The 20,820-nt window shown below is 40.6% G+C and overlaps 2 protein-coding genes across 18 annotated transcripts in view; one reads left to right on the plus strand and one right to left on the minus strand.

Moving 5' to 3' along the window:
• AIMP1 (aminoacyl tRNA synthetase complex interacting multifunctional protein 1) overlaps window positions 1-11,980 on the plus strand; it is a 41,180-nt gene extending 29,200 nt beyond the window's left edge. For 13 of the 16 annotated variants that reach the window (XM_020796372.3, XM_020796371.3, XM_078376562.1 and 10 more), the window contains one exon: window positions 11,731-11,980. In XM_020796372.3, coding sequence (XP_020652031.2) covers window positions 11,731-11,897 — 167 coding nt within the window. In that variant the 3' untranslated portion in view covers window positions 11,898-11,980. Of the gene's footprint in view, window positions 1-3,021; window positions 3,133-11,730 lie in introns of all 16 variants that reach the window. The other 3 variants (XR_012087777.2, XR_013536850.1, XR_013536851.1) reach the window with 1 other exon arrangement.
• Window positions 11,981-14,274: 2,294 nt separating this feature from the next.
• On the minus strand, window positions 14,275-20,618 carry GIMD1 (GIMAP family P-loop NTPase domain containing 1). 2 transcript variants are annotated; one of them, XM_020796412.3, is made up of 3 exons: window positions 20,520-20,618; window positions 16,395-16,808; window positions 14,275-14,888 (listed from the first exon to the last, which is right to left on the minus strand). In XM_020796412.3, exons 2-3 carry the CDS (start codon window positions 16,785-16,787, stop codon window positions 14,628-14,630), a joined length of 654 nt encoding a protein of 217 aa, XP_020652071.3. In that variant the 5' UTR covers window positions 16,788-16,808; window positions 20,520-20,618; the 3' UTR covers window positions 14,275-14,627. The 2 variants fall into 2 exon arrangements, with proteins under 2 accessions (XP_020652071.3, XP_078232690.1); XM_078376564.1 differs by lacking the exon at window positions 20,520-20,618 and having other exon boundaries at window positions 16,395-17,537.
• Between the last annotated feature and the right edge of the window lie 202 nt (window positions 20,619-20,820).

Below are 20,820 nucleotides of genomic sequence, written 5' to 3' on the forward strand. Positions count from 1 at the left end.
GCTATACTGATTGCACAGTGTATTTGTGAAGGCTTTCACGGCCGGGATCTAATGGTTGTTGTGGGTTTTTTGGGCTCTTTGGCTGTGTTCTAAAGGTTGTTCTTCCTAACGTTTCACCAGTCTCTGTGGCTGGCATCTTCAGAGGACAGCTATTGCAGTAGTTGATCCGGGAGATGATCAAAGCCTACACCAAAGTCCTGAGGGAGCCCTCGTCTAGGTAGGAGCGAAGTTGGGCAGTTAGCCCAAGCTAGTTGAAGGCTGATCTGGACATGGTTGCAATCTGGGACTCCCAAGAGAGATCTGGGTCTGGAAGAACACCCACGTTATGTACTTGGTCTCTAAACTCGAGGGGAGTACCATCCAGTCCAGGGACCATCCCTCCATACCATTTGGAGGCCCCAACCTGGACCTCCAATAAAATTTCCATTTTGTCCAGGTTCAGTTTGAGCCTGTTAGCAATGGTTCATTCCAGTACTGCAACCAGGCAACACTTCAGCATCCAGATGGCATCCACTGCAGAAGTGGTAACGGAGAGATAAGAGTTGTGTGTCATAAGCATATTGCTAACACCTTACTCCAGAACTCCTGATGACCTTCCCCAGTGGCTTAACATAGCTATTAAACAGCATTGGGGAGAGTGTCAATCCCTGAGGAACCCCACACCAAAGGGTCCAAGGTGCCAACACCTCCTCCCCTAGCTGAACTCTCTGGACATGGTTCTTGAGGAAGGATCGGAGCCAGCTCAATGCTAAGCCCCCAATCCCAACCTCAGAGAGCCTGTCCAAGAGGATACCATGGTTGACAGTATCAAAAACCACTGAGAGATCTAGGAGTACCAACAGGGTGCAACTGCCCCTGTCAGGTTCCCTTAAAAGGTCATCCTGCAGTGCGACCAATGTCATCTCAGTACCCCATCGCGGCCTGAATCCAGACTAGAATGAATCAAGGCAATCCTGCTCCTCCAGCTATGCTTGCAGCTGATTGGCCACCACCCTCAATCATTTTGCCCAGGAATGGTATGTTAGAGATTGGACAGAAATTAAGATTATCTGACGCTATCTGCAGGCATTTCCTGATGAGTCAGACTGGTTTCTTTTGAATTAATAATGTTCACAGCCCAATCAATCAAGCCCCCTTCGTGGCCCTGATCAGCCACGCTGGGCAAGGATTCAGTAAGGAGGCAGTGGGCCTACAGCTAGCCATCACCCTGGAGGCTTCCTCCTTCACTACAGGGTCAAACTGAACCAACATGCCAATAGGAGATGAGGCAGCAATGGTCACCCCCAGATCAGCTAAAGTTCTGATACAGTCACAGTTGGCACGAATGGCCTCAATTTTTGTTCTGAAAAAGGCTGCAAACTGATCGCTGGTGAACTCAAAATGAGGCCTTGAATGGTCAGAACTGGCAAGGTCGCGGACTACCTGGAACAATTGTCCTTGTTGGTTCACAGACTCACCAATCCTCTGGATATTAAAAGTCTTTCTTGCCTACTGTATGTAAGGGTATTCGCATATTTATTGGCCATAGTTTTGACTGCAGCCCTATTTTGTGCCGACTGGTCTCTTCTCTACCTGCTCTCTAGCCTTCTGCTTGATAACTTCATAACCCCGCAGCCCCTCAGTATACCAAGGAGGAGTACGAGCTCTGGAGTGGAGAGGGTGTTTGGGGGCGATCATGTCAGCCGCCTGAATTGTCTCCAGATACGATCAATTGGTATCCTGGGCTTCAACAGGTTGGCCGGAAGCCTTCCCAGAGCCTCTTGGAACCATTTCGGGGCAAAAAGCCTGCAGGGCCAGATCATTTTCACGGGTCTGTTTTCCCCACAGAGGGGGATCACAATAGAAAGCTTGACTCTCAGTAGGAAGCCCATGATAGAGGGCAGGAGTTCACAATGCCTACCCTCAGATCACTATCCACCTTTGCAGTCAAGAACACCAGGTCTAGAGTGTAGCCAGCTGAATGTGTAGCGCAGATGACATGTTGAGATAGGTTCATGGCTCTCATGGCACCCATGAACTCCAGGGCCGGGCCAGATAGTTCCAGTTTGGCATAGCTGTTGAAGTCCCTAACTATCAATCAATAGTCTGGCTGACCAACATCGCAGCCAAAATGAAGTTGACCAGCGCTGGCAGGATACTGCTGGGTCACAGGGAAAACAGTACACCAGCACCCCTCCAAAGCTATCCCTATGCCCCACAGTCAGGTGCAAACACTCTTGGCTCAGACTCAAAAGAGGCGGTCCTACTGGCATGTATAGAATCTCTGTAGACTATTACGGCCCTTCTCCCCCTCCCCTTTAATCTGACTTGATTGAGAGAGGGACACCCAGATCGCCCACCCAGGTCTCCTTGATACATGCCAGGTCTGCGTTCTCTTCCTCTATGAGATCCTGGATCAGATGGACTCTTATTATTAACAGACCTGGCCTTAATAAGCAGGAGGGCCAGGCAGGAGGCACAGCCAAGCACATGACAGGCACCAGTTGCCTGGCACATGGTCTCCTGCTTGGGGAATTCTTGAAGAATTCTGATAGTTGAAGCTCTATCCTTCAAAAGAAAAGAAAAGGAATGGCACACCCCTATTGTGGACAGCACTGATTGTGCTTTCTATTTCTAATTGATCAGAGCAGAAAGGGAAAATGGGGAAGTGGGTCATAGAGGAAGAGAGGAACCATGTCAAGAAATGATAGCTCTCTTCCTCAAATCTGTGGCTGTTTCTCCTGTGGGACCACAAAGGATGCATTACCGATCTTTTAAATATTTTAAACAATATTTTCTACTGTGCACCTATAGTGCTGTGCAGTTGCAAAGAATTAGTTTAACAGAAAAGAAATGCACAACATCATGCTTTGTTATCTGACATAATAGGTATAATGAAATCCAGTGAGAATAGTAAGAAAGGAGAAGTAAAATAAATAAATAAAAGGTTTTCATTATTCACAGCTGCAGAACCTTGTAAGTACACACTGGCAAATGTGCAGTACTGCCACTAGAGGACAAACCTCTATTTCTTCCCCTCAGCCACTGCTGCTCCTCCCTGGTGAAAGGTGAAGCTAGAAAGAATTGAACTGAATTGATACTGAAGGGTGAAGCCACTCCCAACAGGAAAAATCACACTACTGTACAGTACAGGTTTGGAAACTTGACAATTTATACTGCTCTGGAACTTCAAGAAACAAAAGCTTTGTTCGTAGTCTAAAGAAACATGGGCTACAAGGACAAAAATAAAATGAGAAGGAAAATTCAGAATATTATGTGCTTTATGAAGGAGCCAGGTGTAGATTGGACCATTGTGTATGTGTACACTCTCTGTACATAAAATTTGTAAAGTACACTTTACCCAAATGCACCATAGCAAATAGCAAACAGTGTTTTTTTAGATGAAGCTCTTATATCTTTGCTGAATGGCAGTCCAAGGTGCATCTTGTCCTGTACCATGTCTTCCTAGAGTATTTGCTAATTTGAAAATAAAAATAAAAATGCAGTGTCCTTTTGGTTTTTAAATGTGTTAGAATTATGTTTGGTCCATATGATTACCGTGTCTTGGGTCTTTTCCCATCAAGCAGTTAAGATTTCCTTTTGGAAATCTAACCACATTTAGTTGAGGAACTGCCTTTTATTGAAGGATAATGGCTGTAAGCCAATTAGCTTTGGTGCAAAGTTTATGTAATTTACCACAGCTAATTGTAGGCCATTAGTAAAGCAAATTGCAGAAACACTCATTTGATGTAATCACACTTCCAAAAAACTTTTAATAGTTTTGTGCTAAAGCTGCTGATCGATGAGTTTCTGTTAGGATGATTATGGTCCTGTTATAATTATATCCTCATAGTGGCCTTAGTATGATTGTAGATTTATTTTTGTAAACCAGATTTGATTATGTTTGATTTATAAATAGCATCAAGGAAAGGAGAAAGAGGAAGTTTTTAAAAAGTCTTCATATTTTATATAAATGATTCCCATACCTCATCCGACTCCCACTCAGAAAACTGTCACCCATATGATAAAGGTATTACACTATGGAGCTAACCAGCTTTGTGAGAGAGAAGGCTTGATGAACTTTACCACTCTTTCCTTTCTGATAGGAAACTAGAGATAACTATGGAGTTTAAATAGTTCCAAATGAAGGATTTATACCCATTTAAAATAAGTTTGGTCTTCTGAGACTATATATCTTTAGCTGCAGGATAAGACAGTGCTCCCTAATGAACCAAAGGGAAATAACTGCTCACAAATCTGGTTGCTGTGAAATAAAGGCAGTAAGATTTGTCTCTGAGAATACACTTAACAGTGAAATAAGCTCATTCTGGCATAACAACCACATTTTATTTTTTGTTTAGTTCTCCTGAAGTTATAGTATATGACAATGCAATGAATAAATAAATGTAGGGAAAGCCTCAACAAAGCTAACAGTGATTCAGAAAACAAGAAAAGCTAGAGGAAACTGAGTGGAAAATCATTTTTATTGAATCAGGGAATTTAAAGACAGTATTCAAGCCTTGCTCATTTGTGATTTTTACTCTCCTGATCCACAGAAGTCTTCAAAGTGGCTCATAATGCTAACAAAAGTCAAGGAATACAGTACAGTACATTAAAAACCAGTAGCCCAGTAGCTTTCTGATTGGTTTTTTTGTTTCTTTTTATCTTTCTCTTCTGAAGGATAAACAGAAACATAGGAACTTAGATGTTTCTTTGTAGACAGAATGGATCACTCCAGATATTGCTGGAATTTAAGTCCCATTCATCCTAACCAGCACGGGCAGTGTTGAGGGATGTGGAGAGTTGGAATCCAACAACATCTATAGAGCTGTTCTTAGTCCACCCTTGCTATAGCAGAAAGACAGACAACCCAGCAACAGTAACTTTGATATCTAAAGCAAAGCTCGAGCTTCAGGAGCATTTTGTATTTACCAAACTGTAAATTCAGTCACCTCCTCCTTTCACCTATTAATAAATATAGTGACACTTTAGCTGGCAATTACATCTTAATTTTATTTACATTATAGCTCATGTTACATGAAGTGTTTGGCTAGGGCACAGTGCCTCCTATAAAATGCTAACTAAAATCACAACCAGTAGTAACTTGCACTGCTTCAATATTAACCATGGTCCAATCCCTGAGAAGTCCTGTAGTTAATTCCCTGTTCTTTTCTACATTTACTTTGGGTTCTACCATTCCTCATGATGACTGCATAAAATGAAAGGGGACCCTAGAAAAAGTTGTAGCATAGTTTATCACTAAAAAGTACTGCTGTCCAGCCGTTGAATTAAGCCTTGGCATTTTCATGCAGGAAGCTGAAATATGAGGGTCAAATTGCCCATGATATTTTGTCCATTTATAATAATGTAGATTAGCATAGGCATCCTTCAGTCTCGAGAGACTATGGTAACATGCTCTGAATCAAGGAGTGTCCTCTCCAGAGCATGAAGCCCGGGTAAGGTAATATGGAGGATAGGCTGTTACCCAAGCAGCAGATCCCCCCTCTCCACATTGCTAAAATGGTCCAATGGAAAGGCAAGAGCCAATACAACTGGTTCCAGCAATGTCGCAGGAGTTGGGAGAACAACATGAACTGCCTTTGGGACTCCAGCTCCAGATTTTGCCTCTAGGTTAACTCCTGAAGCCTTTTCCATGAGTGGATATAGCCACAAGGCAGTGGAGGTTTGAAATTGGAGTTTTCCTTCTCCTAGATTGGCTGCCTTCCATGGCTGACGAGCCCCACCTACCCGGCCTGCTCTTTAATAGTGCAAAAGTATGATCTGATCCTTAAAACTTTCCTGACCACCTGGCTTGTGCAAATCTCATTGGCTTTCCTATTTACCATATTTAGGCCAGATATAAAATTTGAGAATTTCGCGCGCCGTTAGGCCCGCGGTCCTGGGACACGCTCTTTAAAATCAGGAAGTCCCACCCCTAGGCCCCACCCCCAGGCCATGTGCTCAGGAGACAAAAAGAAAGCCCAGGAAAAAAAAACTCAGCAAGGCATCCATGCAAACAGACCTGGCCTTCGCCCTCAGCCCAGCTTCCTAGGGGAAAGGGTCCAGGGTCCTGGGACACGCTCTTTAAAATCAGGAAGTCCCACCCCTAGGCCTAATGTAGATACTTTGAGTGAAATTATTAGTTAGGCATCCTTCAGTCTCGAAAGACTATGGTAGCGTGCTCTGTATGGAGGGCTTGGAACAGCGCCTAGTGTGGCTGAGAAGGCCAATTCGAGAGTGACAGTCCCTTCCACACTGAAGACAAATCCAGTCTGTCCCCTGTCCGGCTCCCTGGTTTTGCTGCTTTTGTGACTTCCTCTTTGCCTCGGCCTGCTGGGCAAGGGTCTCTTCAAATTGGGAGAGGCTGTGATGCACCGCCTGCCTCCAGGCTGAACGCTCAGATGTCAGGTTTTCCCATCTGTTGAGGTCTATTCCTAAGGCCTTCAGATCTCGCTTGCAGATGTCCTTGTATCGCAGTTGTGGTCTCCCTCTGGGGCGCTTTCCCTGCACTAATTCTCCATACAGGAGATCCTTTGGAATCCGACCATCAGCCATTCTCACAACGTGCCCGAGCCAATGTAGACGTCACTGTTTCAGTAATGTGTTCATGCTGAAAATTCCAGCTCGTTCTAGGACTGCTCTGTTTGGAACTTTGTCCTGCCAGGTGATGCCAAAAATCTGTCGGAGGCAACGCATGTGGTAGGTGTTCAGCTTCCTCTCCTGCCGTGCACAAAGGGTCCATGACTCACTGCAGTACAGGAGTGTGCTTAGAACACAGGCTCTATAAACCTGGATCTTCGTATGTGTCGTCAGCTTCTTATTGAGCCATACTCTCTTTGTGAGTCTAGAGAACATGGTGGCTGCTTTGCCAATGCGTTTATCCAGCTCGACATCTAGAGAGAGGGTGTCAGAGATGGTTGAGCCGAGGTACACAAAGTCATGAACAACCTCCAATTCTTGTGTGGAGATGGTAATAGAGGGAGGTGAGTCCACGCCCTGGCCCATGACTTGTGTTTTCTTCAGGCTGATTGTTAGTCCAAAGTCTTGGCAGGCCTTGCTGAAATGATTCATGAGTTGTTGGAGGTCTTCAGCAGAGTGGGCAACGATGGCTGCATCATCTGCGAAGAGGAAGTCCCGCATGCATTTCAGTTGGACTTTGGTCTTCGCTCTCAATCTGGAGAGATTAAAGAGCTTTCCATCTGATCTAGTCCGGAGATAGATGCCCTCGGTTGCAGCTCCAAAGGCATGCTTCAGCATGACAGCAAAAAAGATCCCAAAAAGTGTTGGTGCGAGGACACAGCCCTGTTTCACTCCGCTTTGGATGTCAAAGGGGTCTGATGTTGAGCCGTCAAAAACTACAGTGCCTTTCATTCCCTCATGGAAAGATCTGATGATGTTAAGGAGACGAGGTGGACATCCAATCTTGGGAAGTATTTTAAAAAGGCCATCCCTGCTAACCAGATCAAATGCTTTTGTAAGGTCTATGAAGGCCACTAAGAGCGGCTGTTGTTGTTCCCTACATTTCTCCTGCAGCTGTCGGAGTGAGAATACCATGTCAGTGGTGGATCTATTAGCTATTTCAGGAAGCTGAAATATGAGGGTCAAATTGCCCATGATATTTTGTCCATTTATAATAATGTAGATACTTTGAGTGAAATTATGATAACATGTGAAATGGTAATAATGACAGTGATGTTACATTTACCATGAGTGATATTAAGCAAGAGCCATTTTACTCTATGGATGATGTGCAATCAGAAAGAGTTCTACTCCACTGGTGTTACATATCTAAAGATACCATCTGTCCTTATCCAACCTTAAGATAACCTGCTCAGATCCTGTTCGGAGTTTAGGATCTACACTCTCCTGGCACAGTTCCTGTCTCAGACATAGCAACTCCCTTTTCATTACTTCACTTCTCCCCTCTTGATATTTAAAAAAACCATTCTGTTCAGATGGATCTTTAGTATGGCTTGCTTTTACCCTTGCATACCTGCAGTTGGCTGTTGCTACTGGTGGTTTAAGTTCATGGGGGATTTTGTGTTGCTGCAGCATAGGATGTTCTGTTTCGTGTTTTAAACTGAGGGTTTTACTCTGTGGGCTTTTTGTGAAAAAGCAGCATATGTATGTTTTAGAAATATGTTGAATGTGAGTTTTCTTGTTCAAATTGTATGTTCTTTAGGTTTCATTTCAGTGGAAAGCTCGCCATGCTGCTTTTTGTCCATGTTAATGAAACAATTTGTTAGTGTTTGGTAGACAGAGACTATGTGTAGGCTGAAGTCTCTTGTTCCTCAGACATCTTTGTCTTGAATGCTAAATGGGTGCCGCCAAATTGTATGATGTCAGAGTAAGTCAGCTTTGTTCTTACCGCCTCAAGATTCAATAGGTCTCAAATTAAACTTGGTCACACAGAAACATCTGGAAATGTATGTTGTGGCATAAGCTCCTTTTAGTCGTTTTTATCAATAATGTAAACAAGGATTGTTTACTCAGTAATATAAATGAAAAATGTATAGTAGGATAAGAATATATTGTGACTAAAATTAGATATCCATAAATATTCCATTTAGACTTCTACTTGCAAATGTTTCTGATATAACAGTGATTAAAAAAAATATATTTCTGAGTGAGCCTGTCACATGCTGGGGGGAAAATATCCCATAGTTAACTTTGATCCTTTCTTTCAATGTGAAATTGTATGATCTGTGCTGAATGCTAGTATGTTTTTAATGTGCAAGCTTACCAGAGCATCAGTGCAGTTTCATCTTATTATTTCACTTTCTCTATGTATTCGGAAATTATAATTTCTATCCACAAACTATAAGAACTGAAAGGGGGGAAACTAGCATTTTCTCTAGTTTTATTTATAGATATCCTTCACAATAATTGTTTCTCTTAAAAGGATAGAGAAAGGGAGGATGCTGTGGAATGTACAATATGGTGCTCTGGTAATGTTTAAAATGGTGCCTGTGCTAATCTAATACAAACCCACCACAGATCCCAGGGGAGTTTGCCTGGGTATTCCAAAGCAAGCTTTAATAAGATCCAGAAAGTGTTTATTTAATAAAAGCCAGATTGTAATTTATTCTTGAAAAATTAATTTGCTTTTATAATGTTTGCAGTTTGAACGGGTTGCTTTCACCTTTATGGTGATAGAATTCTTGTTTTGCTTGGATTTGCTTTATTTAACTTTTGAATTATTTCACTTATTTCAAAATTTAGTGAGTCAATGAGTTTTGAATTCTCAGGGCAGATCATTTCAATTATTCTTTAGGTTCTGTATTGCTTCTATAAAGGTAGGGTGTTGCTGTGCAAGAAATGCTAGTTGTTGATAGACTGAAGATCTCTTTGTCTTCATTAAATTTTTTTTTGAAGAGAAGTGTGGAAGTTAATTATAATTAGCTCTGAGGCTGTTTGCTGCAGTGGAAAGCTAATCCCTAGCCATCTGGCAGCATAATTGGATTATCACCAAACTCCAGCAACCTCCATGAGGAAACATTGCAGCCATTTTTGCATTTAAGTTCTTTGACTTCAACTTTAATATACCATTTATGGCTAAAACTGGTCTAGGTCAAGAGTAAATTTTAATCTGTACCCAACTAGTGTATGTTATAGATGATGATGGCTCTTCAGTAATAATTCTGCATTTCATGTAGTAATCTATATTTGCAAGTAGACAAAATAACTTTCGAATGCATGGAATTGGGGAAAATAAGAGGCAAAAAATCTAATTTAACATGCCTAAAGTAACTCTTCTGATTTACTGGCAAAGATCAGGAGCCAAAAGGAGGTCATTATCTTCCAGACAGGATTTACCTGTTGTCATCTACATTTTCTGCTTGGATTTCATTTGGGACTGGTCAGTGTGTGAAGGCAGGAGGAGAAGGGGACGACAGAGGATGAGATGGTTGTACAGTGTCATCGAAGCTACCAACATAAATTTGACCCAACTCCGGGAAGCAGTGGAAGACAGGAGGGCCTGGGGGGCTCTGGTCCATGGGGTCACAAAGAGTCGGACACGACAAAATGACTAAACAAACAAAAAATGTGGAGGATAATGACTATGTGGCAGTGCTCATGATGAAAATCTGCTGCCACACAAAATTTTCTCATTCTTGTTAGAGAACTGATAAGTCATTGGTGAGCCAGTATGGTGTAGTGGTTCGTATGTCAGATGATGACTTGGGAGACGTGCCTTTACCTCCCTGTTCAGCTGCTGCAGGATGGCAATAGTAAAACACTCCTTGACCCCCTTACACACCTTGAAACTCTTATTTGGCTCACCATATGTCAGAAACAACTGAAGGACATATAACAACAGTAAGTCACGGGTAAAACGTTCAGATTATTTTGTTGTCCTGATGAGCTTTGGAGTGTTTCCTTCCATGTAAATTTTACATGTGCTTGCATTTTGAAATATTGTATCAAAATTTATGAGTTGTCAAAAGGTCCATCAAGCCTGTATTATGTTAAATTATTAAATATTAAATAAGACTCCTGGCCACTTAAAATGTAGATCGTGAGAAGGATTGTGACTGATGTTTAGTGTAGGTAGACAGAGTTGTATTAAAGAAGAGAAAATATTCCAGGGCATTGGGCATTGATAAACTGAAAACCTCATTGTATCTGTGTTGAATTATTGGAATTAAGAACCATAAATCTTTATTTTCACTAAGAATTAGATCATACAGTTCACTTGCTAGTTGCTTTATTTACATTATAGATGTATTGTTTATCTTCTTTAAAGATGATTAATTTTTCTTGTAATTGTTCTTCAAATGATCTATAGATGCAACATGGGAAATACTTCTAATTTCATTTCTAGTCAGTCTAAATATCCATTAACCTCGTGACAGAAGGTTTAGAAAGCACATGTTTGTAGCAGCTATATTAACATAGACACTAATTGCTATCCCTAAGGGATTAAAGCGTAAAGCATTACTGCTGCTCTGCTTGGTCTCTCACATTTGTGATAGGAAACAGAACACCATGCTCACTTAAACAGCTTTGATAAATCTTATTCATGGGCTTTGTATTATTCCACTATTGTGACCCTCGTAATCATTCACAAGAGTTTAACTAAATAGTGGGGGAAAGGCATCACATGGAAAAGCCCACAGAATTTGTATCTATAGATATTCCATTCCTGACTGTCTTGAACAGGTTTCAATTCAGTTCAGTGTCTTGAACATGTTTCAGTGATTTTCTTTTTCCAAATAGTAGTTAAGATATTTAACTTGATAATTGGGTTGTATAAGCAAGAAGTTTAGATCTAATCTGCAGACCTTCACTCTGTCTAGTTGTGATCTGCACAGACTTAAACCTTGTGAATACTAACCAGCTTTTAACCATAATTTCAGATTCTATGTACAAGCACATGCTGGTAACTTGAAACTCTGGTTAACGATAAGGTAGATGGATCAAATTAAAATGTGCACGAGGGAAAGACAGTAGTGAGAAATAGAATACAATTTCAGGACCCACACTCGAACCTTGAGTTTAAAAAGTGGGTGTTGTATCTATACTATCATATTCATTTATTTTAACTGAAAAATATTATAATTAAATACTTTTTGAGTGTATTGTCATATAAGGATAAAAAAGTGCATATCTCAGATTTAAGTAAAACATGTTATTCTGATACAAGAGGAAAATGGTTGATTTGCAACAGTTCACACCATTTCTAGTGCATTCATATTTTCAGATTCTTCCCCCACCCTGACATTTCATTTTTGTGGTTGCTTTCAATAGGTGAACCTGAGAAAGAACTTAATCCCAAGAAGAAAATGTGGGAACAGATTCAACCTGATCTTTATACCAATGACCAGTGTATTGCCACGTACAAAGGAGTGCCATTTGAAGTGAAAGGCAAAGGTGTTTGCAGGGCTCCTACCATGGCCAACAGTGGAATCAAATAAATATAATCAGTTGTGGAAATGTTTGAGAATTGTTTTGAATGAAAAGCAATGTCAACATAATTAAAGAAATGCCTCACCTCAAACCACAAGTTGTTCCTTTTTGTTACATTGTTACCAAAACTGTAGCTACTGGTGGCTACTGATGTTGTTTCTTTCTTGCTGTTTCCTCTTTTCTTGAATAAGAATACAAACATTAATTAGATGTAGTGCAAATCTTGCTTTCCATCTGAACTGGAGGGCAGTGCACTGGCTGGTAGGCACTATGAAGAATTGATGCAAAATACATAGCTATCTTCTTTGCCCACCTGGTATATTATATGTGGCCTTGTTGAATAATTGGGCAATGATCAGCCTTTCCTTTTGAGCATATGTTTATGAGTACTTTATACAGTCTTACGGTGTTTTATGTCAAAAATAAGGCTCTTTTAATTTCAAGGCGACCAATCATATACCTGTTGTATAGATTTCTAATACATTTTTGGTATATTAAGTCCTATTGAAATAGTACAGTTAAGGTGGCTGTAAGTCATTTTTAAAGTGAAATTATTCACTGTAGTACACCTTTTTCTAAAGGTTTCTAAATCAGTTTCTAAACTAATTGAACAGTATAAAGGCATAAAAAAAGAAGAGGAGCAGATGTGTTCCAGAGTGAAGGTGCTTCAGGAAAACAGCCTTCAGGAGCACTACCCGTTTAGTGTCTTGGACTCTGAAAGGTGAAATGGCTGTAAGTCTCTTGAGGCCTTCTCTGTGTAAGTGAAGACCAGCCATAAATGGTATGACACATTACCTTTCATCAGTTGCAGAATCTGTTACAAAACTCTCCATAACTTTCAGTTTGAGAACTTGGTTAACATGGAGGGTAGAGTAACAGCAGTACATGTAAGTTTATTGACTTGTATCCAGTGGTGTCATTGCACTAGCACAAAGTCAGTTGGGTTAGATATAAATTTGTATCACTTGCAGAGGGACAGAATCAGTGCATTTTGTTCTTGCACACTGCTGCACAGTTTTTTTGTGTGTGCACTGTTTCTGAGTGGAGTTTTTTGTTCCATGAGCATTAAGTTGGTTCTAGGCCATTGCAGGGAGGTAAACATTTCCAGTTCTATCATATGGTTGCAAAATAGGTTTTCATGAATTTTTATTTTAAAAGTTTAATGAAATTTTCTGCCATACTTAACATAATAATTTGACTTTTATATAACACACTGTGTGCTGTAAAATATCTGGCATAATGTTTCCAAATCTGTTTATCTCTTAAATGTAAATATGGCTTTCTAAATGATGTAGTTTATAGCTCTAAATAGAAATGCACAAAGATGCCAATTTATAGAAATGATCCATAAAAGGCATTTAGAATAGTTTTTAAATGCTTAACTGTCCAGTGCCATGCCAAGAAGTATTTTAAAAATTGCCTCGGGTGTTGATTCCTAGAGGTATTAAAGATAACAGATCCATTTTCTTCAAGAATAGTCTAAGTGCAATTATGGAAAAGAGACGGGGCCTGCATTCCTATGGCCACATAAGCTAAAATCAGATAATGAGAGATGTTCCACCTTGCCAATATTGCGAGAACACAGATGTGAAAAGGGTGGAATTTTGCCTTCCCCCCAAATACTGCTGTTTCCATATTGTTAAACATTATGGGCTGTGGTCTGGGACTGGTAATGGAATGAGAGTGCAAATGCTGTAACTTAAAATCGAGTTCTTCTATATGACTTTGCTGAATCTTTATTAGTAGCCTTTCCCATATAGAAGAACAGTACCTTTGGGGAATCCCCAGCTGGTGAGGGAGGTAAAATATATGTGGGATTCCCCCCCCCCCCAAGTAGTTGTAAAGTTGAATATAAATTCATATTTGATACTAGACAGATGGTATGGAAATAAATCCAATTTATTTCAACACAGACTAATCTATCACAGCCACTGGGCAAACTCTAATGTTGATTAGATTTTCCTGCGCATGAATAATTATTTAAGCATGAAACAGTTCCAAATATGCTAACATAGTTATTGGGTTCTCTGCATTGCACCTTCTTTCTCTGAAGTCTTCCTGAGTTCAAAGGTTTCGGTGGATTGAACAATGTGTTACTGATGTACCATTATTGACTATATTTCTATTAAATAGTGAGGGCTCGGCATGAACACCAATGGTATGTAGTGAGAGCTGAGAAAACTGGATATTTGCAAACAACTTTTAGATGACACTATAACTAATTGATTTAATGTGTCTCTTTGTGTTGTATAATTGATGCAGTCTTTTAAAAATGAAGGTGTTAGTTTGCTATTTATAATTGAAGTATATGGTAGCTATATCTAGACAGTAATCAACAATTCTTGGAAGTAAGTACAATTTATTTTTGTTTCTTAATTTTGGGCGTTTTGAGAACTATTAAAACAGTCTCTCCCCACAGAGCTTTCAGTGTAAGGTAAAAGATCAAAAGGAAGGAAATGTACAGGGGAAAAATGGAATAGGAAGCAAACAGTAACTTGGCTTAAAAATAGTAATTGTGTGCCATCAACTCAATTCTGATATACGATTACCCTTTTCAGGGTTTTCCAGGTAGAGAATACTGAGAAGTGAGTTACCATTCCCTTCTGGGAGCATCCTGGGACTGTGCAGCTTGCCCAAGGCCACACAGGCTGGCTCTTCTCTTTGAAGGTACAATGGGGAATTGAAATTCCAACCTCTGGCTCCACAGCCAGATACCTAACTTAGTTCTATACTATTGTTTACTTTGGTAGAAGGGTCTGATAATTGTTTTGCTTTATAAACTCCACAATTTTTCTTAACAATTTTAAGTTTTCTTCTTTGGGCACTCTTGCATGATTGTCTACAAAAATATATTTTTGCTGCACTGAATGCAAAACTTTATGTAGTGTGTCTGATGCAGTATGCAGGTATAGTTCTGTACTAAACCTAGCCTTTTCAACCTGATCTGCATGTGTGAATAAGATGACAGTGTAACTCTTCCAGTTAGGACCCAGGAGTGTCTGCAAAAAAGAAGGAAAAGGAATCGGTCATATTTTTCAGCGAAAGAGCAAAACACAGTCTGGATCTTCAACAAGACTCCTGTCCCCTCCCTAGTTCATACCATGCTGCTTCAAAAGGTCCCTCAACGCTCAAGAATAGTACTGTTATGTATAGCAATATTTCAGAAGACATGCCAGAACAGCCCTGTTGTGTGATCCAGCCCATGTGGATCAAACCCATTTTGTCCATTAAAGTGATGAGTTTATGCTGGGTTATCTCTAGTTTGGGAGTAACTTCAATGTTCATTAGAAAAGAAACTATCAATGCTATCCTGAAATATTGGGGGGGGGGGGAGGCAAAGTAAAAGGACATATAAATAGTACATGTTCGAAGGTTACGGTGGCCATTGCTGTTCCTTATATAAGAATGAGAAGTGGCAACAAGAAATAATGGACATGTTATCTTGTGGTTAAAATTAAAAATTGCATTACAGTACACAGTAATTGCCATAGCTTTAGTACCATATCACATATTAGCATTTTAGGTCCTCCAAGTTACTTCCACTATTAAAGTCATAAAATCAGAAGGATTAGAACTTGTTCCTACTTGTGACCAAAATTTATAGGATTACATTAGGTTCTTAGTCTATCCCTTTTGTCACCATGACTTATGAATAAATGTTTCCCTTTTGTTTATTGTAAGATTGTAAGGAAGGATCCATGATAATTATCCTGTTGGAAAACCTGTAGGTGAGAAAGAGGGAAAAGAACACTAATAAAGCACATCTCTTTAAGAATTCCAGACCCTAAATTAATGACATTCCTTCGCACTATAAGCATGTTCTAAAGTGGTGCCCTCTTGTGATCACAGGGAATACCAAATCACAGGTATGAAGCTGATGGGCAATAATTTCATTTTCTATAAATATATGGATACCACCTCCTTAGTAAACATGATTTGGATACATCCTAGACCAAATCTATAATAAATCTTAGTATCATTTGCTTTCCTAATATTTCCTAATTAATTGATATTTTCTTGTGGTTTTAATCCAGAGGAGTGAAAGGCTTACCTATTTAAAAATTAATAAATTGGTCTGATATAGTCATATAGATAATTCCTGTGGTATGATTCGCACCTGTGATGTTTTTTTGTGTGCAATTTTACATTTACACTTCAGCGGTGGTACCCGATCCTTGCAAGTACAAGAGGTACCAGGAGAGTTGGGCTGTGGTGTTTGGTGATTTTTGTGATTCTTGGGCTCTTGTTGGATATAAAGATTTACTATGGAGGTGACTGAAAAGGAGATGGTATTCCAATTAAAGCCCATTTGCGGAGTAATTTGGAGTGCAAATTAATTAGGAAGCATTTGAAGAAGTAAGACTGAAGATGCTAAGAGTGGGATAGTGTACCTTTTAAATACAAAGAATATGATCTGGAACTATATACAAGTCTTGAGCTTGTTGAAGAAAAGGAGCAAATAAAGAGACATAAACATGGCTAATTGCTAGATGCAAGCTGCTAACCTGGACAAATTCAACAGTAGGCTCTTCTTCCCCTCTGCATAGTGGGATGTCAGCTCTCAGGACCAAAAGTGCCAGATGCAGACCTTTCTCTCCAAAGTGCTGAATTAAAGCTCTTTTCACTTCTTCCTGCACCTGCTCTTTGCTCAGGCTACTGTGAGGATACCCAGGAGTGTCCAGCACTTGGACCTGCAGGGTTAGCTCAGAGCCCTGCCGACGTGCAAAGCCTGAAATGTGGCAACTGCGCCCTAAACAGCAAGCTGCGGTCACAGAGCATGGGGAAAGATGACTGGCAAAGTCCATACTGCCTAAAAGGGTATTTCCTGCAGAACTCTTGCCACTCTGTGTCTGTCCAAGCAAGAGAAGGTTTATGGTCATCTTGTTATTGTTAGACATCGTGCCTTGTTCTCATAGTCCCTTGGAAAAAAGGAAATAATAAAATTAATTAAATGCTAAGACATGACAATACTGTGCTTCAATAATAACATGGGCTATGCCTAGTTCCATAAAACAGTATGACGTACATTACTTGTAAAGAAAATGTGAAATACTTATAAACTTTGCAGCTGTTGTTTACTGAGTGCCTAAAGTCTGGATCTGAATCCATGCCTTCAACTGTTAGTGCTAAATTACCATTGTTGCCTTTATGCCCACTCTTTATCTTTAAAATCCATATGGTGTGCGTGTCCAATATATCTCTTATTACAGTACAGATCTGCTGGTACATTAAAGGTTAGAACAATGATTCTCAATCTCTGTCTCTACAGATGTTTTGGACTTCAACGTACTGTATAGAGTCCCTGACTATTGGCTATGCCAATTGGGTCTTCTTTAGTTGTAGTTTCCATTAGTTTAAATTATTTTCTTCTGAAATGAAGCAGGCTTATAAATTACAAATAATCATGTTTGCTGATGCATTGAGCAAACACTAAACACTTGGTATGGCAACAAGGGAGATTGACTTTTTGTGGTGACAGCACTATTATTATAAATCTGAAGAAATTCAAATTTTTAAGATGTCAGATGATCCAATAGGGAAGTATAAAGAATGCAGAGGTTATTATATAGAGTGCATATTTATGAGGGGTTGCACTGTGAGTGCTCTGTTCAGTATCAGCTATTCAAAGTGTGCTATGTTTCATTCAGAACTTCTCACTGTTCTTCAAATTGCTTGTTTCAGTCCTGCAAAAAATGTTCCGCTGAAAAGTCAGGTAGATACTGCATTATTAATATCTTGTTAAGATCTATCAGCACTGCAATTTCAGCCATTTTATTTGGACTCACAGTGATTTTTTTTTCCTCCTGAATTCTGAAAAAGTAAAGTTCAGGGAATCAGAACATTCACTTTCTTAACAGGTGGATAGGTTTACTTTTGAGGCTTCAACTCAAAGAACATTATATTTATTTATTTATTTTATTTATTTAATTTATATCCCGCCTATCTAGTCCGATGGACTACTCTAGGCGGCCAACAACAAAGATAAAATACAATAAAATAAAACAACAAATTACAGAAGAATTAGAATAAAGAAACAATAAAGGGGAAAAGAAAATCAAAAATAATCTGGTGAGAAGGCCTGCCGAAACATCCAGGTCTTTAATAGATTCTTAAAGGTGCCCAGTGAGGGAGCTCCGCGAATACCAGGAGGTAAGTTATTCCACAAGCGAGGAGCCACTGCCGAGAAGGCCCTATTTCTTGTTTTCTCTTTTCGGGCCTCCCTCGGCGTTAAGCTCCTCAGCCTCACCTCCTGGCTCGCCCGTGTGACCCGGGTAGAACTTGGTGGGAGTAGGCGTTCCGCCAGGTATCAAGGCCCTAAACCGTTTAGGGCTTTATACGTAAGTGTTAACTCTTTGAAGTCGATGCGGAACCTGATGGGCAGCCAATGCAATGCGGCCAGAGTGGGCGAAATATGTTGGAATTTTTTCACTCCACTGAGTAATCTGGCCGCCGCATTCTGCACCACCTGTAATTTCCGCAGCAACCTCAAAGGAAGCCCCACGTAGAGCGCATTACAGTGGTCTAATCTTGAGATTACGAGCGCGTGTACTAAGATGGTGAGCGCCCCCACTTCCAGGTAGGGCCGCAGCTGGGCTATCCGCCTGAGATGAAAAAAGGCGGTGCGGACCACCGATGCCACCTGTGATTCCATGGAAAGCACCGGGTCCAGATGAATCCCCAAGCTGCGTACCCCATCCTTTGCAGGGAGAGTCACCCCCCCGAAAGAGAGGGAGTTTCCCAAATCCCCGACTGTGGGAGGGCCCACCCTCAGTACTTCCGTCTTGTCCGGATTCAGCCTAAGCCCGTTCTCCTGCATCCATCCCAGTATAGTCCCCAGGCAGCGCTGAAGGCACAGGACGGCTTCTCCTGTTGTTATAGCCAACAAAGTGCTTGGCCCATGCTGCCTAGGGAATTGTCAGTGTGTAGGGACGTGTAGTTGTGGTCGACACAGTGAAATATCAACAACTTCCAATATGCAGATGATACTGTGATGGCAGAAAGTGAGGAGGAATTAAAGAACCTCTTAATGAGGGTGAAAGAGGAGAGCACAAAAATGGTTTGAAGTGCAACATCAAAAAAACAAAAAACAAAACTAAGATCATGGCCACTGGCCCCATCACGTCCTGGCAAATAGAAGGGGAAGATATGGAGGCAGTGAGAGATTTTACTTTATTGGGCTCCATGATCACTGCAGATGGTGACAGCGGCCATGAAATTAAAAGACGCCTGCTTCTTGGGAGGAAAGCAATGACAAACCTTGACAGCGTCTTAAAAAGCAGAGACATCACCTTGCCAACAAAAGTCCGCATACTTAAAGCTATGGTTTTCCCTGTAGTGATGTATGGAAGTGAGAGCTGGACCATAAAGCTGACTGCCGAAGAATTGATGCTTTTGAATTGTGGTGCTGGAGGAGACTCTTGAGAGTTCTCTGGACTGCAAGGAAATCATTTTGAAAGAAATCAACCCTGAGTGCTCACTGGAAGGACAGATCCTGAAGCTGAGGCACCAATACTTTGGCCATCTCATGAGAAGACTCCCTGGAAAAGACCATGATGTTGGGAAAGTGTGAAGGCAAGAGAAGAAGGGGACAACAGATGACGAGATGGTTGGACAGTGTCACTGAAGCTACCAACATGAATTTGACCCAACTCCATGAGGCAGTGGAAGACAGGAGGGCCTGGCATGCTCTGGTCAATGGGGTCACAAAGAGTCAGACACAACTAAACAACAAGGGATGTGTAGTCCAAAAGATACCTTGTACGTTCTGTAGTCATGATGTGACGGCAATAGCTCTTTCTTGTCGTTTTTCCCTAACCATTTATATTCAGAACGTCTATCATTATAAAGCCATGATATTAGTGGGGTGATGGGGGAGATGTTCTGCAAATAAACCAGTCAAAGAGTTTTACTGGTCTCCATATTCATCACAGTACTTTAAAGCAGTGGTTCTTAACCTTTTTGAAAGAAACGCCCCCTTGAGCCATTGAGGAAGTTATCATCGCCCCCCTCCCGGCGGTGATGATATCTTATTTGTTTGTTTGTTTGTTTATTTAAGACACTTAAATCCAATGACCCCTGAAAACAAAATTAAATTCCAAGAAGATGAAATGCCCCTGAAAAAGTAACATTTAATGATTGAGTTGCAAGTGAATTTTAAGACGCAAAAAGAAATATAAAAAGGGCATAAAAACAAATGCAGGAACTAAAAATTTCAAGACATAAAGTCTGAAACTAAATTAAAATTGGAGGAAAATATATATTCATGCACACTGTAAAAAGGCTGCAGCCATCTTCACAGGTTTGGCTTGCTCCAGCGCCCCCCTACCGCCCCCCTTCTGCTCCAGCACCCCCACGCCGCCCCTTTTCGTTCTACCGCCCCCCTGAAAAATGAAATCGCCCCCTGGGGGCCATTATCGCCCACGTTAAGAACCACTGCTTTAAAGGAGCATTTATTTTGAAGGAAAAATATACCACCAACTCTCTGTGACCCTATAACTGCTGTTGATTGCATTCTGTGGCTACCAAGTGCTATATATTATGGTTTACGTTTATCAATAAATACTTCTATCATGATTAAAAACTCTCAAAATATACTTAGAACCCGAGATGGCATACCAAAATTTGCTTACCTTATTGTACCCTAAAAATTTTCCACCATTCAGTTAATCTTTTAAAGCCTTGTCTGCCGTGATTCTAGCTTATACTAGTCAGAAGTGCATATTGATGAAGTACCACCTTGAGACTGGCACAGACAGTTCACAAAAGTTAATCAGTTACAAAGTCCTCATTTGTGACTGATAAGGACACCAAATAATCTGCCTTAACTTCCGTCTCATTATGGAGTAGGATTGCAGTGTTCAGTTTGCTTTTCCTGAAAATGTAAATGGACACATTGTCCTGTTGTTTGGAAGAGGATTCCCCCCCCTTTGA

Source organism: Pogona vitticeps, chromosome 5, assembly GCF_051106095.1.
Source record: "Pogona vitticeps strain Pit_001003342236 chromosome 5, PviZW2.1, whole genome shotgun sequence".
NCBI lineage: Eukaryota > Metazoa > Chordata > Lepidosauria > Squamata > Agamidae > Pogona > Pogona vitticeps.

What these genes read in the sequence shown, in the direction of transcription:
- GIMD1 (XM_020796412.3), bottom strand. Translation starts at nt 16,787, where the DNA reads ATGTCTAACAATAACAAGATGACCATAAACCTTCTCTTGCTTGGACAG. An exon ending in CTACTGTTGAATTTGTCCAG is followed by an intron (nt 14,889 to 16,394) that starts GTTAGCAGCTTG and finishes TCTTTTTTGCAG; the next exon opens with ACACTCCTGGGTCCTAACTG.